This window comes from Microtus pennsylvanicus, chromosome 11, assembly GCF_037038515.1.
Source record: "Microtus pennsylvanicus isolate mMicPen1 chromosome 11, mMicPen1.hap1, whole genome shotgun sequence".
Taxonomy (NCBI): Eukaryota; Metazoa; Chordata; class Mammalia; order Rodentia; family Cricetidae; genus Microtus; species Microtus pennsylvanicus.
Window position 1 is genome coordinate 483729 of NC_134589.1, and position 22187 is coordinate 505915.

Consider the following 22187-nt stretch of genomic DNA (forward strand, 5'->3'; position numbering starts at 1 on the left):
CCTATTGGGCAGGTATTTTTCCATCTGTCAGTATCCAAATATCCAGGGTCCCTTGAATTTTTCAAAGATGAGTGTTTTCCTGTGGAGATAAGAACAGAACCCTGCCCCCATTCTATATGTTTTTCTTACCACCTGTATGAATATCATCATTGTGGATGAGTTGTCATTTCTCCTTTCCAAGAGGTTTCTCCTCTTCAAATCGAAACTTTATTAATTTTGATGGTATCCACAATTTTTCTTCTCCTGTGGAAACAAGAGCAAAACCCCTTCCCCAACGTAGCACATCTCCTGGCTTCCACTGAGAGGTCAGCACATCTTTGAAATAAATTGGTTGATTTAGTTCAGCAGACTTTTCCATTATCCAATGTCTTTCTGCTGCTGTCGTTCCTTTCTCATTAGCGTTGAGAAAATTCAAGGTTAATAAAGCATTATGTAATCTATTTCTGGGGGTATTTTCAGTCCCTTTCTGTTTGTTCAGCATATCCTTTATAGTACGATTTGATCTTTCTATAACTGCCTGACCTGTAGGATTGTTTGGTATACCTGTAATGTGTTTTATATTATAATAATCAAAAAAGCATTTCATTTTCTTAGATACATATGCTGGACCATTATCTGTCTTTATTTGTGCAGGTATACCCATGATGGCCATAACTTCCAATAAATGTGTGATTACTGAATCAGCCTTTTCTGAGCTCAGGGCAGTAGCCCATTGAAAACCTGAATACGTGTCTATGGTGTGGTGTACATATTTTAATTTACCAAATTCCATAAAGTGGAACACATCCATCTGCCAGATTTCATTTCTCTTAGTGCCCTTTGGGTTACTCCCTGCAGGCAACGGTGTTTGATTATAGAAAGAACAAGTAGGACATCTCTTTATAATGTCCTTAGCTTGTTGCCAAGTAATGGAAAATTCTTTCTTTAGGCCTTTACTATTGACATGATGCTTCTTATGAAATTCTGAGGCCTGCAACACACTTCCAATCAATAATTGATCAATCTCAGCATTGCCTTGGGCTAGAGGACCAGGCAGACCTGTATGGGACCGGATGTGTGTTATGTACATCGGACAAAGCCTGTTCCTGATTATGTCTTGTACCTGGATAAACAATGAAGTCAACTCTGTGTCATCTGGTATAAATTCAGCTGTCTCAATATGCAAGATAACTCTTTCTGCATATTGTGAATCTGTAACTATATTAAGAGGTTCTTTAAAATCCCTTAGCACCATAAGGATGGCATATAATTCTGCCTTCTGGACAGAATTATAAGGGCTTTGTTCCACCTTACTCAATTCATCTGACTTGTAACCTGCTTTCCCTGATTTATTTGCATCAGTATAGAAAGTACGGGCTCCAGTTATTGGAGCATCACGTACAATTCTAGGAAGAATCCAAGAAGTTCTTTTTATGAGGTTAAGTCTACCACTTTTGGGATAGTTGCTATTAATTTCTCCCAAAAAATTAGCACAAGCTCTTTGCCACGGTTCATTGTCTTCCCATAACTTTTTTATTTCTTCAGTAGTAAAAGGCACTATAATTTCTGCTGGGTCTATACCTGCTAGTTGACGAAGTCTCAGCTTACCTTTTATAATTAATTCAGAGACTTTTTCCACATAAGTTTTTAATTTTTTACTTGGTTTATTAGGTATAAATATCCACTCTAAAATAATATCTTCCCTCTGCATTAGAATCCCTGTAGGAGAAATTCTGGAAGGCAATATGACTAGGATGCAGCTAAGATTTGGGTTCACCCTATCCACATGTGCCTCCTGTAATTTTTCCTCAATCATTGTCAGTTCCTTTTCTGCTTCAGCTGTCAGTTCTCTTGGACTATTCAAATCTTTATCACCATCTAAGGTTTTGTTTAAATGAACTATTAGATCAGGTGTTATCCCAACAGCTGGTCGTAGACTGGAAATGTCTCCTAACAATCTTTGGAAGTCATTAAGAGTCTTTAACCGGTCTCTCCTAATTTGTGCCTTTTGCGTTTTAATTTTCTCTAACCCTATTCTGTAACCTAGGTAATTAATAGAATTTCCTCTTTGAATCTTTTCAGGGGCAATTTGTAATCCCCACCTAGGCAAGACTTTCTTTACTTCTTCAAACATCCTTTCTAAAGTATCTTTATTTGAATCAGATAACAAGATGTCATCCATGTAATGATAAATGATGGACTTGGGGAATTGTTTACGAATTATTTCCAATGGCTTACTTACAAAATATTGGCACAGTGTAGGACTATTGAGCATACCCTGTGGGAGGACAGTCCACTGATATCTCTTATTAGGCTGAGAATTATTATAAGTAGGCACTGTGAAGGCAAATTTTTCTCTATCCTTTTCTTGTAACGGTATAGTGAAAAAACAATCTTTCAAATCAATAACTATAAGAGGCCATCCTTTTGGTAACAGAGAAGGCAAAGGAATTCCAGACTGTAGTGGGCCCATAGGTTGAATTACTTTGTTGACAGCTCTTAGATCTGTCACCATTCTCCATTTACCAGATTTCTTTTTTACAACAAACACAGGAGAATTCCAAGGGCTGGTTGATTCTTCAATATGGTGAGCATCTAGTTGCTCTTGCACCAGCTGTTCCAATGCCTGTAGTTTATCTTCAGCTAGAGGCCACTGTTTGATCCATATTGGCTTCTCAGTTAGCCATTTTAAAGGTAGGGCTGTTGGTACCTCTAAAGGTTTGGTATTTGCTGTATGTTCTTGTACAGCCTGAATGGCTGGTGACCTTTTTCCATAATACCTCATCATATCCTTCCCCGAATTATGAATTCCTGGAAATACAGGAATGTTAATCTGGGTATCCCATTGCTGTAGCAGGTCACGGCCCCATAAATTTATGGCAATATTGGCTATATATGGCCTTAGTCTTCCTATTTGCCCTTCGGGCCCTATGCATTCAACCCATCTTGTGCTTTGTTTTACACAAGATAGGGTTCCAATTCCTAGGAACTGAACATCTACCTCTTGAAGAGGCCAATTCGGATGCCAAGATTCTGGGGTAATGATACTTACATCCGCACCTGTGTCTAATAAGCCTTCAATAAAAGTGCCATTTATACAGACTCTTAGCTTTGGTCTTTGATCATTAATAGAAGTCTGCCAAAATATACGTTTACTCTGTCCTACTGGGTTTTTTGACTCATCCTCCACACGTAATTCATCATTTAGACCAGTATTACTTTTTACAGCAGAAATTGGAGCTTTTAATTTTCTTGGTGAGGCACGTTCTCCACTGTGACTGGGAATGACTGGGCCACTGTTGGCTTGGGGGCCTGCGAGAGGCCCCCCATGGAGTTTCCCGATGATATCGGATTGCCCCGTCTATCTGTTGTTGACCTACATTCGTTGGACCAATGCCTGCCTTTACCACATCTCCTACATATACCTGAAGGCCGAGGTCTCCTATTTTTGTCATTCCCAGAAGAGATATTATTCCTAGAAATTCTTTGCCTGCAATCCCTTTGTAAATGTCCTAATTTACCACAATTAAAACACCTGGCAGTTTGATGTCTCCTCATTGCTTTGGAAATCACTTCTCCTACCCAAGATTCATCATTATAGCTAAACGTCTCAACATTCATCGTATGCTGAATCCATTCATCCATAGGTGCTGATCTAGACTTTAAAGGCCCAATTATCTTTTTGCATTCTATGTTTGCATTCTCAAAAGCTAGAGATTCAAGAAGTATTCGTCTAGATTCTGGGTCTGTTACCCCTATGTCCAGAGCCTTAATCAATCTTTGCAAAAAGTCAATAAAGGGTTCTCTCTGTCCCTGCCTAATTCTGGTATATGATTCAACCCTTTTTGCTGGATCTTGTATCCTATTCAAAGCATTTAAAGCTGCTTGGTGACATAGACACAGTACTTCATCATCATAAAGAGCTTGGACCTGTGGATCAGCATATTCTCCTGCACCAAGAATTTGATCTTGGGAAACCTCAATACCTTTTGCTCTTCCTTGCTGTTCCATATGTTTGGATTCTTCTCTGAAATAAATTCCAAACATCAAGGAAGGTCCCTTATCTAAAACTGCAGACACTAACTGATGGAAATCATGGGGGATAGCTCTAGCATTAGAAGCCCAAGTCTTTATCATTTCCTTTACATATGCATTGTGCAAGCCAAAATTAACAACAGCTTGCTTAATTTCTTTCAGATCATTCATTGCTATTGGTGTCCATCTAGTTTCTCTGACTCCCTTTGAGCCTTTAGAAGTTGACGCTTTGTCAGAATTAAGTACAGGGTATGTCGCTAGAACCCTGGGTAAGCCAGTTCTAATAGCTGGTGGAGGCATTGTATCCTGTCCTTGTGCCTCCTTACTCTGTTCACCAGCTGCAATAATTTCTCCAATCTTTTCAAACCTTTTTATCATTGTCTCTCTTAAATCCTGAATCTCCTGACCTGTATATATTTCCAGTGATTTCACTGAGGTATCAATTTTTTGGTCCCCATTCTGCACCTGTGATTCCAAAGCTTTAATTTTTTCCTTCAAAGATAACATGTCCTCCTTAAACTTTTCTTGTATATCATGTAGATTCCCATCTTGGAGGTACATTCTGTCTGTTACCTTATCAAAACTTTGTGATAAACTCTGAAGGTCAAATTCAACAGCCTGAACCCTTTCAGGTAACTTTCTAATACCCTTGGATATGGAATCAATTTTGTCTGTCATAGTATCCACTTGTTCAGATAACTTCTGATTTTCAATAATTTTAATCCTGTCAATTAGTTGTTCATTATTAGTTCGTAAAGATTCTATCATTCTTAGGAGTGCCATATTCTTCTGTTCATTATTAGTTTGTAAAGATTCTATCATTCTTAGGAGTGCCATATTCTTCCTTAATGATAGAATATGGAAAAGAAAACTGAAGCCTAGTAACAAGCAAATTAAGGTATTCCCATAATCATATAAACCTTGTATGATGTAATTCATTGTATTAGTAAACATAAAATTACTAATCCATTGTATTAGTGAAAACAAAGCAGTAAAATTTGCGTTAGAAACGAAAATTGCCATATTACCTATTGTCCAGCAGGTGGCGCTGTTGCAGAATCGCGATGAAAACATGGTCCTGTTTCAGTGCCTTAGTAGATGTTAAAAACTGGAAAACGCAAGTTTCTCAACAAAGTAAATGTAATTAAATCAATTCCAGAGACGGAACCAGAAACCCAGAATCCAGGGGTAGAGAAGAGCAATCTGGAAGCTGCTTATGCCTCCACGTGACAGAGTTACCCTGAGGGGTTGCAGCTTTCAGCAACCGCGTGCTCTGGTTCGCGCCACTTTAAGAGCTGTGCTTGCAAGAGAGATTTAAAAACAATTCAGAAAAGAGCAAACCACAGGAGGCCAAGGCCGCCGCTGCAAGGCACAGGCAGCAGCTGAGGAAGCAAGGGCTCCCGCCAAGCCGAACTTGCGGCCGCCAAGCCAAACTTGCGGCCGCCAAGCCGAACTTGCGGCCGCCAAGCCGAACTTCCGGCTGCCAAGCCGAACTCGCGGCTGCGAGCCGGGAGAGGTTCTAAAACCAAACGTTGGGTGCCAAATGAAGGCGTAAGTCACAAACAATGCCACACCAATTTGGGTGATATTTATTTAAAGGGGAAAAACTTACAGATCACTGTCCCAGGCAACAGTCCTCTACGCGACCAGGAGTCTAGTCGCCGGCGGAGCAGGAAGTGAAGAGAGCGAGGAGAGGGAAGTGGCTGCTTTTTTAAAGGGAGAGAGACCACGCCCTAATGGGCTGGTATCTCAGCGGCTATTGGCTGGAGGAGTGGGAGGACCTCCCGCAACAGCCTGGCTTCCTTATCTTTCTTTGGCAGGTGTTCTTTCTCACCAGAACTTGATAGCTGGACCTGATTGCTAAAGACACAGACTTTAACCACGGGACACAGAGAAATCAAGCTGTTCTGACCTGGAAGCTTCCTCCTTGCTGGCTAGCTTTCCTAGTGCCAAAAGGTGTTTTACAGGCTACTGAGGGAGAAAAGCCAACAACAGATGTGACCGTAAGCTACAGTAATGATTGGCCTGGCAAAACAGACCCATTGGTACAGCAGTGGCATGTATATTACAGTCATAACCAACAGCTTTCTAAATGAATGTAAAGCCCATCCACAAGAAGGAACTCCTGTCTGGTACTAAATACCTAGGCAATAACCCATGGCTGGGGAGATCATAGGCCCTATTAATATTATCTTGCTAAAGGAACACAGAAAACAAACTGCCTTCTAAATAGAACAACAACAACAAGACATGAAGTTGGAAAGAGAACTGGATGGACAGGAGGGTGTCTCCCAGACAAGCTGGAGGTGGGAATGAGGACACGGTATATAGATAGCATCTAAGTAAACGCATTGTGTTCACATATGAACATTCCAAATAACACTTTTTAAATAAAAGTAAAAATAAACTTAAAAGTAAAATAATAATTAAGAAAAACAAAAGGTTATAGGAAAAGTTCCGCATGGTAGCTCACATTTTTAATTCCAGCAGCTGGGGGACTGAGACAAGAAGAAGATAGCATTTCTGAGACCAACCTGGACCTCACGTGAACCACAGGCCAGCCTTGGCTGACGAGTAGAATTCTGTCTCAGAAACTTGAAAACAAATGGTTAGGGGAAGTTCCGCCTTAAAAGTTCAGCTACTACAGGAAGCAGTGTGGTTCCAGAGCTGCAGGCAAAGAAGAGCACAGAATGCTGCCGGCAGTTAGTGTAGCAGGGCCAGACAGCAGCATCTCAAGGGAGAACAGCACGTCACTGTGCACAGGCCCATTCTGCACCCCACCAAAAAGGTGACTCAGAACCAAGTAAATAAATTCACTGGGCACCTCCGGGGCCATTCCCAGTGACCGTGTCCATCTACGCAAACCCTGGTCTCACACGACCTCAGGCCAGTGTTGCACTGCACAGACAGTGCACAGTCTGGCAACAGCCTCTCCAAGGTAGATACAGCCTCACCAAATGAAACAGTCATTCTGTTCATAGCAGAACTAAATGGCACCGAGGTTCTGGTGCTCCAAGCTGCGGCTCTTCCTGTAGGATCCCAAGTAGTGAACATGAGGTGTTGAGTTTTACATTCTGTGGCCTGCAGATACTTCATGGAGTAAAGCGTGGCACGAAAGTACCACCACCACTAGTAGTACTAAAAATACACAGCGGATACAGGGTAGACAATAAGGCTGGTGAAATGCATATGCACAGACACATGCAGTAAATAATTAAATGTAGCATTTTTAATAAATGTATTTTTTAATTTTTAAAGATAATAGTTTTCATTTAACAAAGTTAAATGTCCCACCCAGCTGACAAATACTAAAAAGGGAGCCTTCAATTTACTTAACCTTTGCAGTGACTATATTTTAAACCCCTAAAAAAAAAAAAATTCACCCCACTTACAGGAATTCATTCCAAGAAATCAATCAGAATAGTTTTATGTAGAAGATTCAGGAATGGCCATGTTAACCAAATAAGAAGAAGGCCATGCCAGGCGGTGGTGGCGCACGCCTTTAATCCCAGCACTCCGGAGGCAGAGGCAGGCAGATCTCTGGGAGTTCGAGGCCAGCCTGGTCTACAAGAGCTAGTTCCGGGACGGACACCAAAGCTACAGAGAAACCCTGTCTCAAAAAACCAAAAAAAAAAAAAAAAAAAAAGAAGAAGAAGGCCATCTACATGTCCAGCAATAGCATGAAATTTGAAAAATGAAATTTATGTCCTGGCAATGCTAAAGCATGCAGGGCAGCCTGTATATGGCGGTTCTGTTGAACTTGTCCATATTGGGTTTCATGGTCTAAGTTGATGAGGACGACTGAGGTCTCTTCCTCAAGAGGGCACCAGACCTCATTACAGATGGTTGTGAGTCCCCATGCAGTTGTTGGGAATTGAACTCAGGACCTCTGGAAGAACAGGCAGTGCTCTTAACCTCTGAGCCATCTCTCCAGCCACAGTTATATCCAGGGGCATTTAGGGTTCAGCAACATGTGGTCACCAGATATGCACCAAAGCATAAGCGGCTACACCTCCCAGAGGAAGAAAGGAGATACAGATTACAGTCTTCAAAATGTATGTGTTCTTTTGTTACGGTTGAATCTGAACTATCCTGAGAGACCATGTGATCAAAGCTGCTTGCTGGCTGACGGGGTTTCTCAGAAGTGATTGTCTGGATCATGAGAGCTCAAAATTTAGGATATTTCCTGAGAGGGTTGTATTTTGTCCCTGGCAGTCTGTCTGTATGTCCATCTGTCTCTACTACCCAGATACCATGAGGTCAGCAACTCTGTTCCATCCTCTCTGCTATGATCCGACACAGCACAGCCCAGTGTCTTTTTCACAGAGGCAGACCAATGACTGAGATGGACTTACCATGGACCACAGACCTACCAAACTGGGAGCCTAAACAAACCTTTCCTCCTGTGACTTTTCTCAGGTACTGTTCCGCAGCAATGAACGGTAACACCTCTATCATTAGAAAGTTGTCATCTTTTCAGAACTTGACAGAGGAGGGAGTAGCCCTTGGGAAAGGGGTGCTATTTAATGACAGCACTGGAGAGACAGAGGCAGGTGATCTCTGTGAGTTCGAGACCAGTCTGGTCTACAGAGTGAGTTCCAGGACAGGTTCAAAAGCAACAGAGAAATCCTGTCTTAAAAAACCAAAGAGGCCTTGCCAATCCCAGGAAACTAAAGTGTTCCTCCCCTCTCTTGCCTTCTCAGGACCCATAGCTCAATTACTGGGTCATGCTTTCTAACATGGCATCCAAGGTTGCCAACTGCCCAAAAACATCTCTTCCCACTTTACAGAGGTTAACACCATAAAGCTACAGCCACCCCTCACTTGAGGTGCCAACCACTATCTAGTCAAAACAACCACAACTTACACCAATTCAGGAGGGAAAATGCTGGAATTTCTAATGTAGATGACTGTGTGCATATTCCAAATCACATCACTAGGAATGCCTAATCTCCCGGTTGTGTTGCTACATGAATTCCAGTACCAGCACTTAGAGCAGTGGTTCTCAACTTTCCTAATACTGTGACCCTCAATAAAGTTCCTCGTGTTTTCATTGTTACTTCATAACTGTCATTTTGCTTCTGTTATGAATTATAATGTAAATATCTGATATTGAGGATACCTGATATGCAACCCATGTATAAGGGTCATTCAACACCAACCACTGATTTAGAGGAAGCCAGATCTCTGAGTTTAAGGCCAGCTGGTCTACATAGCAAGTTCCAGGACAACTCAATACCAAGTGTGAGGTACCTCCCCTTGAGTTGTTGGTCAGAGGTGTCCCAGAGACCCTAAGAACAACACAGGCCATTGTCACTGGTCTTTGATGCCCACCAAAACTTTGATGGGAAGACCCTATTGCTGAAGACACCACACACAACTGGTCACAGGACATGGAGAAATGAGATAGTATTAACCTCACTGCTGGCAAGCTTCTACAGTTACTGGAAGTTACTACGTAGGTGGCCAAAGACTGGAGGGAGAGTCATCAAGAATCTTACTCAGCCTTTAACCCTGCAAACTATAACACTAACCAGAACAGCAAGATATACCGAGAGGTATAATAGCAGCATGAATTCCAAGTATAACCAGCTGCTTGCTGATTGTATTTAAGGCCCAAACGAAAAGGAGAAACACAGGCCTGGCGCTGTAGTCTGGTCAAGAACTCGTGGTGGGGGAGTTCACAGAGGCCAGGGATGAACTCACTACTATTATCCTGCTAATGTGCATATTATTAAACTGTCCTCTGAATTCACAACTCTGCACCCATACGTCAGTGCAGCTCTCAGACCCAATCAGGGAAGTTTCTCTGTGCAGTGGGCAGTAGTTAATGCAGACACTCACAGTGATCAATGCGCAGAGAATGCATGTCACTGAAGGGCTCAGTCACAGGTGGGATGTCTATCACACACACACACACACACACACACACACACACACACACACACACACGACAAACTCACTCGCACGCATGCATCTCCTGGACAGGATGGGACCACTGCTCTCACGAACTCACAGTGCCTATATAGCTGCCTGTACAAATCATGCCAGCCATCAATGCACCATGAAGGATGAAGGAGCTTGTGAGTACCAAACACCTAACTGAGGCGCTATAGACAGTCGATGGCTTCTGAAGGAGGGGAAAAAATCTGTCCTCTTTAAGGGTCCCATAAATATACAGGCAACACACAAATTGGCCTCCAAGTTTTTGTTTTTATAGTTTTGTTTTAAAAAAAAAAAAAAGAGGATACAAAGTGTGGGAGAGTAGGTTTTGTGTATCAATTTCTTCCCAGACAAAACCATATATCTCAAGACACAGGATGTTAGAGCTGGAGAGATGGCTCAGATGTTAGGAGCACTTGCTGCTCTTCAAAGAACCTAGGGTTCCATTCCCAGAACCCACATGGTGGATCACAACCATATGTAACTCTAATTCCGTAGAATTCAACACCTTCTTCTGACCGCCACAAGCAATGCACACACGATACAAACACAAATTCATGTAAAATATCTACACACATAAAATACAAATTAAATAACCTTTTTTTTAGAAAAAGGATTAAATTTAAAACAAAAAAGGGCACAGAATGTTAAGAAAGAAGTAAAAATAACAAGATGTCCTAAAGGAAGGTGAATATTCCATCCTGAAAAACATCCCTTAAGCTCAGGAAGTGCTGAAACTGAGAAGATTCAACAAGGTTCTCCCTCCCCAAGCATATACAAGCAGCAAGGACTATTAAGAGACAGACAAGAAAACTGCCTGGAAGCAGCAAAGGCCAAGACGGGTAACTGGAAAAGCTCGGATCAACTGGGGCTCCTGGAAAAGACAGTCTCCTGCCTGGTGAACTGCCAACACACTGCAGTGTGTGCCAAGGGTCCTGAACTGTCCCCTACACACTGCAGTGTGTGCCAAGGGTCCTGAACTGTCCCCTACACATCTGCAGTGTGTGACAAGGTTCCTGAGCTGTCCCCTACACATCTGCAGTGTGTACAAGGTTCCTGAGCTGTCCCCTACACACTGCAGTGTGTGACAAGGGTCCTGAACTGTCCCTTACACACTGCAGTGTGTGCCAAGGGTCCTGAACTGTCCCCTACACACTGCAGTGTGTGCCAAGGGTCCTGAACTGTCCCCTACACACTGCAGTGTGTGCCAAGGTTCCTGAGCTGTCCCCTACACACTGCAGTGTGTGCCAAGGTTCCTGAGCTGTCCCCTACACACTGCAGTGTGTGCCAAGGTTCCTGAGCTGTCCCCTACACACTGCAGTGTGTGCCAAGGTTCCTGAGCTGTCCCCTACACACTGCAGTGTGTGCCAAGGTACCCGAGCTGTCCCCCATGCTGGAGTGGGCTTTGGTGATGAGGCTGTCTTTGAGTGGTTTCTGTTTCTGTTAGTAACCCCTCACCCATATTCCTATAAGTAATCACAACAAAACTCACTAGTGGACCCAGTTGGACTTTGGGGACAGCCACACTGGGATCTGTCACTATTAATTTCCTATCTGAGGTGAGCAGACTGTTGTTCAAGTCTCCCCAGGAACAGTGTTACACAACAGCAGAAAGGAATGGGTGAGTCTGGGGGACGTTAGGGCGAGGTGTAGGGAGATAATAGGGAATTTATTTGCATGAAATTCCCCAAGGATAATATTTTTAATATTTCTGTTAATTTTTATTTCCTTTTTATGGTTTTTTGCCTGCATGTATGTCTGAGTGAAGGCATCGGATCCTCTGGAACTGAAGTTACACACAATTGTGAGCCACCATGTAGGTACCTGGATCCTCTGGAAGAGCAGTCAGGGCTCTTAACCGCTGACCCCTCGCACCAGCTTCAAGAATAAGATGTTTTTAAAGAATCCTAACATTCCCGGATTTCCCAGCACAGGTATATTCAGCCTTTACAGGCATCCCTGGCTTCTATGTCTGAGACAACCCAAGCAGGCTGTGCTGACCACCTTAGCGCAGAGACCACCTCCTACTTGCATTTTGGCTACACAGGACATTTGCAAGGGTTTGTTCGTTTCATCAGAACCCAGGATTTTACCCAGTGAACTACAAACCCTGTCTGAGAATTTCATTCCCACATCATACCCATGTGTCACTATGATCTCTACAAACCCCAGCATAAACTGCTTCTGAGATGGCTCAAAACCTCACAACTGGGCTGGAGAGATGGCTCAGAGGTTAGGAGCACTGGCTGCTCTTCCAGAGGTCCTGAGTTCAATTCCCAGCACCCACATGGTGGCTCACAAAACCTCACAACTGCTACCACCTCAGGGGGTACCACACTACAGAAAGGAAGCCCAGTTGCGCTAAGCATATTTCTCTTTAAGGGCCTATAAAGTAACCCCCGTGAGTCCCAAACCAGCACCAGGCAACCCCCTCAAACTCCCAGCCCAAACCTGGCACCAGTGAGCCCTACGAGTGCCACAAACTAGTGCCAGTCAACCCCACAAGCCCAAAGCAGCACTAAGGGTGGTCACTTCTCATTCAGAGGCCTTCCAAGACTAAGCAGAGCTACCTGCTCCCTCAGGGAGGGCAACGAGATCAGACTTCATCTGAGCACAGACACAAGCAGGCTTACAATGTATCAGGCTCATCTCTGTCAATAGCCCTGCACAGCCCACAACACTTACTTAGAAATAAGGACAGCAGCTGCATCTCGAGCCTTGTCACTGACGACCAAATAGGACTGCAAGAATGTGACAAATTTCAATTCAGTATTCTTTTCGTTATTTTCCAGATTGCCTACAATTATGTAGTATTTATACAATATATTTATACAATAGTCAGAATTAAATGTAAATTGCCCCTGAAACCTCTCATATACCACCATTATGCTTAGCAAATATTTATATTATCTATAAAGAAACGAGATTTACTCAAGTAATTCATCTAATCTCTACATAAGTTACCACAGTTTCAAAGTAAGCTGAGGTGGGATTTTACCCAAAGTAAGCTGAGATATCACTGACAGCAAGAATGTCAGTCGAGCAAATATAAATATACGCATCAAAGGTTTATCTAACCAAACCCATTTCAGAACAACGTAAGTGTGAACAAGTGTACAATTAACTGCCAAAGGGCTATATGATCATAGTTACCTCTGCTACTTGCAGAATACGGTCCATTATGGGTGTTCGTGTTTCTCCAGGTTGAGAGGGGAGGTTCCCATCAAGGCGTGAAAAATCAAAAGGGATCAAGCAGGTCACAGAGAGCCATAGTAAAAGCATGTAGCGTGTTTCCCATGTCTAAGGAGTTAAATCACAGTCAGAATGGTTCCAGTACAGAAGACAAAGCTGATGGGTGTGATGGTGCACACCCTGAATCCCAGCCTTCGGAAGGCGAGGAAGGTGGACTGCTCTGGGTTCCAGGCCAGCCTGATTCATGTAAGAAATTCCAGGCCAGTCAGGGCCACAGAGCAAGACCTGACCTCCAAAAAAAAAGAGCAGAAGCCACCAGGCATAAGGCACCCACCCACATGTAATCCCAACATTCACGAGTCTGCGTCATGAGGATGTCAAGTTCAAAGCCAGCCCATGCCACATAGTAAGTTCTCGGTTAGTCTGGGTTACTTAACAAGAACCTACAATAATCCCAAAGAGAGAACAATATCCAGCTGCACTCCGCTAACCATCCTATCGGCCTTCCCACCAACTCAATGCCTACCCTTACACGCCATCAACCCCACCCTCGCTATAAACACAACTCTGTGATGTGTGTCCTCCTAGGGTACCATGGGCCTGTGGTGGTCTTGGAGACCTGGCACAGGTATACTCTTTGCTTTTTAAAGGATATAGTCTAAAAGAGAGTAACTTAGAGCAACATGTATAGAAGCTAAAGAAGCAGAAGAATTTTTTTTTAACAGCCTAAGATAAAACCAAGGAAAGTTGGAAGAAGTTGTGAGTGACAGTGCAGCCAGCAGGGCGGGATGAGGTGGGACTCACCTCATGGTCCTTAGGATTCTGACCTGCACACATGTCTAACACAGGCTGAACATCAGCTACTTCATGAGGAAACAGACGTAGAAATACTTTATGCCCGCGAACCTGCCAAATAAAATGACTTTAGAATACAAAGAATATAGACTATAGTGTATAATTAGAAAATAGAAAGACCAACAGAGTTATCTTGATATTTTTATCAAAAACCATTGTCTATGTCCCCCATGACTGAGGAGATCCTGTCACACTGCAGTGACACAACTCAGCAACACCGAAGGGACAAGAGAGCTAGCTTGCTTTCTTTCTTCCTTCCCTCCCTCCCTCCCTCCCTCCTTCCTTCCTTCCTTCCTTTCTTTCTTAATATTCAGTAAATATGCTCTGTCCCAATTTGGTTAACAAATCATACTGTGTGCACCAGGGGCATAAGTATATGACAAACTAAAAACTTCTGCTTCTACCCTGTTCCGAGATCAGTCTCTGACGTTTATGAAAACGAAGTTCCTATGCACCTCCAATGGCCCCACTCACACTTCTATAAAACATGCAGCATTATCTCAACAGCCAAATTCCTCGCCCTGCTACACGGTAAGAATGCTAGAACATGTGCCCTGAGACGCAAACAAACTTCACAGAAATTACTCCAAATCACATGGACATCACCAGAGAACTTGCAGAGAAAACAGATCGTCAGCCCCAGCCCTTCTTCCTCGGAGCTGCATCGTAAGACTCCCCAGTAAATTCACCCCCTTTTCTATCTTACAAAGTACTATTATTGCTGGGTGGTGGTGGTACACACCTTTAATCCCAGCACTTGGGAGGCAGAGGCAGGGGGATCTCTGTGAGTTTGAGGCCAGCCTGGTCTACACAGTGACAATCAGAGATACGTGGTAAGACTTTGTGTGTGTATGGGGTTGAGCACTTCTATTTTCATCCAGCTTTTCTGCTTTTTCCTTATTCTAACTAAAGGATCCCAAGATCACTAAGACTCAAGACCTAACACATACTGAAAAGAGAATGACAATCCAGCTTGTGTTGAAGAAACATGTCCGCCGAGAAATAACACTTGAGGAGGTAACTGGATGAGAAAATTTCTGTCCGCTCTACAGTGCTGCAGAAATGTTACCTTGGTGATGATATAAAGAAATTTAAAAGCCAGATGCACGAGGCCAGGCAGAGATGTCTCGTCCTGTACCAGGTCCAACAAGGAGTTCATCATCCACTCTAGGGAAAAGCAGATATGAAATACTTAACATAAATTAATCATCAACGGGGAGATGAAAATGGTTGTATTTAGGGCATACAAATGCTTCAGTATTAGCAAGTCTGGGTAACCAAGTGTCAATACAGCAAAGCGCATGCTCACCTCAGTCGCCTCTGAAAGAAAGGTTCGCCCCTTAACTCCCTCCCCCTTGTACGATACAGGGAAAATGTCTAAAATCGGTAACTGACACCATGTTTTACAGGGACACCTGTTACAACTGCTCTGATTTACCAACAGACTAGGTTGAACTAATGCACTGAGATGGAAAAGAGAGGACAATGAGGGTAATGCGGAACACAGCCTTCTCCTGTCTGTACAGAGACCATGATCAGAACCCAGGACAAGGAGATGTGTATTATTTGAGGGTATATTGTAGTAAGTTCAGGGTACATATGATAAATTCTGGAAAAAAGAAAACAAAAACAAAAACCACTGAGCACATAGTGAAGATAAACTACCAAGCCAAGAAGTGGTGGCGCACGCCTTTAATCCCAGCACTCACTCAGGAGGCAGAGGCAGGAGGGTCTCTGTGAGTTCAAGGCCAGCCTGGTCTACACAACAAGTTCAAAATCAGCCGGGCCTATAAAGTGAGACCCTGTCTCAAAATAAATAAACACCGAAGCAATTAAATTAATACAAAATAAAGTAATAGAGTAAAAATTTAAAAAAAGGAAGAAAGAACCTAAAAAGGAAATAAGAAAGAGAAAGTAAGTTTCAAAAGAGTTGACTAAACCTAGTCATGTTGGCTAGAGAGATGGCTCGGCAGTCGGGAGTACTGGCTGTTCTTCCCGAGGACCCGGGTTCAAGTCCTGGTTCAACTCATAGCTGCCTGTGACTTCAATTTCAGGTGCCCTGACACCTTCACACATATACATGCAGGCAAATGGGTGCACATGAAATAAAAAATTAATTAAAAAAAAAACCTAGTCATGTTGTCAGCTTTACTAAATGAAAACACCCTAATAGCTATCGAAAGACAAGGACTGGCAGGCTGAATCCAGACAAAAAGGAGAGACACGCAGTATTTACCATCAGGAGAGACTTAAGGAACAATAACATCACAAAACCTAGAGGACATTTTCAATTACGAGAATCAATTCACTGTGAAGACTAAATAATTCAGTATGCAATTCAACAAATCCCAGAACACCAAGATAAAGCAAAAACCAAAAGCAGAAACAGAACCAAGTAAAAAGAAAATCGGTAAGGTTTGGTTCCCAGAAACCATGCTGGCTAGGTAACGACTGCCTGCAATTCCGAGAACTGACACATGCCCACAGAAATAAAAATTACATTAAAATATTATATTTCAAACAGGGGGAAGGGCTGCCAGATCACTCAGTTAATAAACCTTACATAATCAATTAAAAAGAGTAAGATTCTGGGCTTACTACCAAAGACCAAATGCCAAGTAAGAGACTGAGCTTGCTGGCAGAGGCCTACAATCTTAGCACGAGGCTGAGGCAGGAAGATGTTTAAAGCTGATCTAGGTTATACAATGAAACCCTGCTTCAGAAACAAACAAACAAAAAAAAGCACAAGAAAAATAGGCAATGTTCAAACTCAAATATATTAAACCTCAATGGATACACACTACACACAGCACTGAAAGGCAAAAATGAAGTCACAAAATGTGCCCCACACAGGAAAGGATTAGCACAAGCAAGCATCGAGGTCTTCTTCAAAAATGAACCTATCTCTACTTCCCAGAAGATAATTCACAATAAAAACTCATCAAGCACTGGATGGCAATGGGAGGTGGTGGTGCACCCCTTTAATCCCAGCACCGGATGGCAACGGGAGGTGGTGATGCACCCCTTTAATCCCAGCACTGGATGGCAACGGGAGGTGCTCGTGCACCCCTTTAATCCCAGCACTGGATGGCAACAGGAGGTGGTGGTGCACCCCTTTAATCCCAGCACCGGATGGCAACGGGAGGTGGCGGTGCACCCCTTTAATCCCAGCACTGGATGGCAATGGGAGGTGGTGGTGTACCCCTTTAATCCCAGCACTAGATGGCAATGGGAGGTGGTGGTGCACCCCTTTAATCCCAGCGCTTGGGAGGCAACAGGAGGTGGTGGTGCACCCCTTTAATCCCAGCGCTTGGGAGGCAAAGACAGGTGGATCTCTGCGAGTTCAGGGCCAGCCTATGCTACAGAGCAAGTTCCAGGACAGCCATGACTATACGGAGAAATCCTATCTCATTAAAAAACAAAACAAAACACTGAGGGCACCCGGTAAGCATCACATATCACACTCTGGGCTACACAGCAGAGCGTCTGACAATAAGGGCAGAGCTACAGATTCAAAGCTGTCACCTGAAGAGGTCAAATATCTTCTTTCACTTCTTGTATAGTGCCCACATCTGTTTCATGGGGATAACGAGGAATCCAAAACTATCAGACGAGACCCAAAATACCCACTCCTCAGTCTGACATCAACCACTCATCTGCAACTGGTCCCTCCAAAGACCCATCTTCAAGAGGTTCAGGGGAGTGGGTGTTTAAATCCTGCCTGCAATCTCACCAACTGTGCAGCAGGGAACAAGTTACTGAACCTCTCAGACCTGTACCTCAGTTTCCCCATATTTACATGTAGCTTAGGATAACTGACCTTCCACAGGGACTGCAAGGTTACTACAGTGATTAAATCAGTTGGATAGCTCAATCTCTCTCTCTCTCTCTCTCTCTCTCTCTCTCTCTCTCTCTCTCTCTCTCTCACACACACACACACACACACACACACACACACACACACACACACACACACACAGGAGAAAATAGAACAAGACAAAAACAAGAGTATTTGAAGCCAACGCAGGCTACATAGCAAGACCCGACCTCAAAAAAAGAGAAACGAAGCCAGGAATAGAGGTTCAAATCTGTAATCCCAACACTTAGGAGGTTGAGGCTAGAGAACTGCCATGAATTTAAGGCCAGCGAGGGCTATTTCGCAAGACTCTGTCTCAAAACAGAAGATGCAAACAAACAACCAAAAAAATGTAATATGGATTAGGTTCAATTATAATGAAAGCAACGCAAAGCAAACAAACTAAAATGCCTTCCTAGGGGTGGACGTAAAACATCTACACCTCCTCTAAGGTCCCAAGGGCAAACCAAGGTACTAGTCCATCAGAGTTCACTCTAGGGAACCCAGGGGTATATACTGGACTTCTTTACAGAGCATGGGTGAGGGGTTATTTACTGGAATGAGGGTGTCTCCCAAAAAAGTCTTTACCCAGCAGAGTTGACTTTCCCATAGCCAGAGATGGGAGTCTCCCTCCTCTAGTCTTGCCTGGCCTATATACTCTAGGGCCTAGAGTATATGTAGGTAGGTAGGTAGGTAGGTAGGTAGGTAGGTAGGTAGGTAGATAGATAGATAAATAGATAGATAGATAGATAATAATGTATAATACATAGAGAAAAATGTATGTGGTGCTATATGTTTTATACACACATGTACACATACACATATATATATATACACCCTATTATATAAATATTATAGAGAACAGTGGTTTTCAACCTTCCTAATGCCGCAACCCTTTAATACTGTTCCTTATATTGTGGTGAACCCCAACCATAAAACTATTTTATTGTTCCTTCATAACTAATTTTACTGTTATGAATCACAATATAAAATCTGATATCCAGGGTATCTGATATGTGACTCGTATGAGGGGGGTCAAGACCCGCAGGTTGAGAACCCAGACTCTAGGGTCTACTGACCATTCTTGCCTCCATATGAGGGGGTGTAAAAAGTCAACAAGCCCAGCTGAAATAATCTTTTGAAAGTGTACGTGGCTGAACTCCACAGACGGTGGCTGTTTATCTCAGAGGATAGCCCTGTACCACACTCTCCTTATACTAAAGACATGAGACCACGCCTCAGTGTCTCCCTCTGTAAACATGGAGATGACAGATGACCTCATCAACGGCTGTGTAGATAAACCGGGAACTTAGAAAGCGCACGATCTTGTGTGAGTTACCTGGAAGATAACAGCTGTTCACATAACACGCTAAAACACACATAAGGAGAAAAGAAATGAATGAAACTTTGCTCTAGCAATACTGAAGCATGCATGGGCAGCCAGCATATGGAGGTTCTGTTAACTTGTCCATATTGGGTTTCATGGTCTAAGCTGGTGAGGACGACTGACCGGGTAGGTCTCTTCCTCAAGAGGGCACCAGATCTCATTACAGATGGTTGTGAGCCACCGTGTGGTTGTTGGGAATTGAACTCAGGACCTTCGGAAGTGCAGGCAGTGCTCTTAACCGCTGAGCCATCTCTCCAGCCCAAGATGTAGTCTTTAAATAGCAATGCGAATAAAGTAGCTTAAACACATTTGCACACAATCTAGGCTGACACCTGAACTCCCAGGTCTTCATTATCAGAGGTTCATAAAACCAAATGGCAGACAAAAAAGGACACAGCCCCACGGACACTTCATCTGGCACCTTCTGCCGGTAGCACACGGAGGTGCCAGGGGTACACACAGAGGTGCCAGAGGTACACACAAAGCCTTCATGGTGATCAATACTGAACCATCAAAATCACCGGCTTCTATGCTTACCGAGGTGTGGGTCCAGGAGGTGAGGCTGCTCCTGGTATTTGTCCATAATCACTAAAAGGAAAACAATATAAAAAATCAAATCAGATGGCTTTATAAACTCTCCTATTGCCTCTGGGTAACCCTGAGACAGCGCCCCTCTTCTTGGTCTTTGTAACTCCCAGGGACACACCCGACCTAGCTAATGGATGCCCAACACGTTCCTGAGGACCAGTGTGACCACATCGTCCTCGTGGACCCTCTTTCTCATGCGTTTTCAGATACACCCTTCCACATCTTCGATGCTCCCCTGCTAAGCGTGAGGCCCTCCCATTCCAACAATCTTCAAACCAGTGACTGCACAACCTCCCTGACCCTGGCCACCAGCCTTCCACCCCTACCAGCAACTTAATCTGCTTCGACCCAACCCAGAGATCTCTCTGCCTCTGCAATCCTCATCTGCCACTTCAGACTCCCTCCACTAAGCCCCACCCCCTTGCCTTTCCCTAAAACTAGAGCCCCATCACTCCGAAGCAAGAAAGACATTGTGGAGAGAATCTTCTTAGCTAAGGAATCCACAAAAACTATTTTGCTCACATATAAAGCTTTAATTATCCAAGGGCTCATTTGGACACTGCCCTGGTTTGCTTGCTGTTCCTGTGATAAAAACTGAACAAAACCAACTTGAGAAAGAGTTTATTTGGCTTACCCAGCCAAACATTGAGGGACGTTAAGGAATGAATTTAAGCAGTAGAAGCAGGAACTATATGGAAGCGTTGCTCACTGACTTGATCCCAGGCTCAAATTCAGCAGTCTCTCTTATCCGGCCCACAATGGGCTGGACCCTCCTTCATCTGCAAAGACGTGCCTACAAGCCAACCTGGTGGTGGCAATTACTTGAGATTCTTTCGAGGTACGACTAGGTTTGTGTCAACTTGACAAAAAAAACTATGACAGACAGTATCCATTATAGACGACTGCAAAGGTCTACCCAGACGTGGAGAATGTGGAACCACTCAAGGAACCTAATGGCATTGTCCACTCTCCTGCCCTGCCTGCAGCCGAGGTCCTAGTTAAACCTGGCGCTCTTAGGTTGAAGAGCCAATGGCCTCACAGCGGAGCCCCAGAGGAGCACACGCCCCAAGCCACAAGCGCCCTTAGGTGGCAGGTTTGCTCTCGGCAATCCTGCTCGCTCCCTCCCAGCTCGCAGACAAGAACCAAGTGTGTTTTGCTCGCTCCCGGGCAACACAGGACAGGCAGGAGGTATGGCTCCCCAGGTCCCTTCCTCCCAGCTGCAATGACAGCAGGACAGCAACTCGGGGCCCCGCGCGCACCGCGGAATCGCTCCTCCGCCACCTCCCGGGCGGCGCGCTCGCCGTGCACCGCAGGCAGGCTGCCGAGCAGCGCGCGGGTCTCCGCGCTCTCGCCGAACGCTTCCAGGGCGGCGCCGCTGGAGAGCGCGTCATCCTCCACCTCCTCCTCCTCCTCGGCGGCAGTGGTCGCAGCCGGCTCATCGCTCAGGACCATCCCGCCAGCGGCTTCCGTCAGAACCATACCGGCAACCGGGAGAGAAAGGAGGCGCCCCACGAGAGACGCCAGCTCCGCCCCGAGACCTTCGACCCGCCCTACAGGGAGCGCCAGCCGACAAAACAGCTCGCGCGAAGCCGGCTTGGTGCACAGGGCGGTACTAGGATGACGGAGGCTTCTCCAGCCTCAACTGGGAGTGGGTGGAGCCCGGCAGGGGTGGGGCCGCGGAGAGTGTGGTCTGAGTTGTGGGCAGATCTGAGTTAGGCGTGGGATGGATTTGGGTGATTGGAGGCGGGCTGGGGGCGGAGCGTCTGGACAAGGAGGATTTAAGATCGGGGCGGAACGGAGGGTTTTTTGCAGGAAAGCTGCGTGGAAAGGGCCTGAGTGGAGGGGAGGTGTCTGAACGCAGGGGAGAGGGGGATGAGAACTGGGTGACGATGTCAGAGCGCCTACGATGTGCTATAAGAGTTTGGGGGAGGGGGCTGGAGAGATGGCTCAGAGGTTAAGAGCACTGGCTGCTCTTCCAGAGGTCCTGAGTTCAATTCCCAGCAACCACATGGTGGCTCACAACCATCTGTAATGAGATCCGGCGCCCTCCTCTGGCATGCGGGCATATATCGAGGCAGAATGTTGTGTACATAATAAATAATAAATAAATCTTTAAAAAAAAAAGAGTTTGGGGGACTATAGGGTTTGTGAGAGGGATGTTGTTCCAGGATGAAGGCATTTGCGATGACATTTTAATCATCGGAACAATGCTGGCCGCCCAAGGCAGCCCTGACAAGGGGTGTGGGCTGCACACTGCTGGCCCTGCGCTCACCAACATAATAGATCTCACTGGAAAGTAAAGTGGTGAAGGAATGAGATAGTTTAGTGGGTAAAATCTCCCGCACTAAGTCT

At 44.5% G+C, this 22187-nt stretch overlaps 1 protein-coding gene across 1 annotated transcript in view; it reads right to left on the reverse strand.

The window, feature by feature from the left end:
* Tbcd (tubulin folding cofactor D) overlaps nt 1–21377 on the reverse strand; it is a 162197-nt gene extending 140820 nt beyond the window's left edge. Inside the window, exons 1-6 of the mRNA XM_075989722.1 lie at nt 21095–21377; nt 19785–19835; nt 15074–15171; nt 13954–14055; nt 13111–13257; nt 12643–12698 (exon numbers count right to left, since the gene is read on the reverse strand). Of these exons, the coding sequence (XP_075845837.1) occupies nt 12643–12698; nt 13111–13257; nt 13954–14055; nt 15074–15171; nt 19785–19835; nt 21095–21314 (674 nt within the window). The 5' untranslated portion in view covers nt 21315–21377. The remainder of the gene's footprint in view (nt 1–12642; nt 12699–13110; nt 13258–13953; nt 14056–15073; nt 15172–19784; nt 19836–21094) is intronic.
* Between the last annotated feature and the right edge of the window lie 810 nt (nt 21378–22187).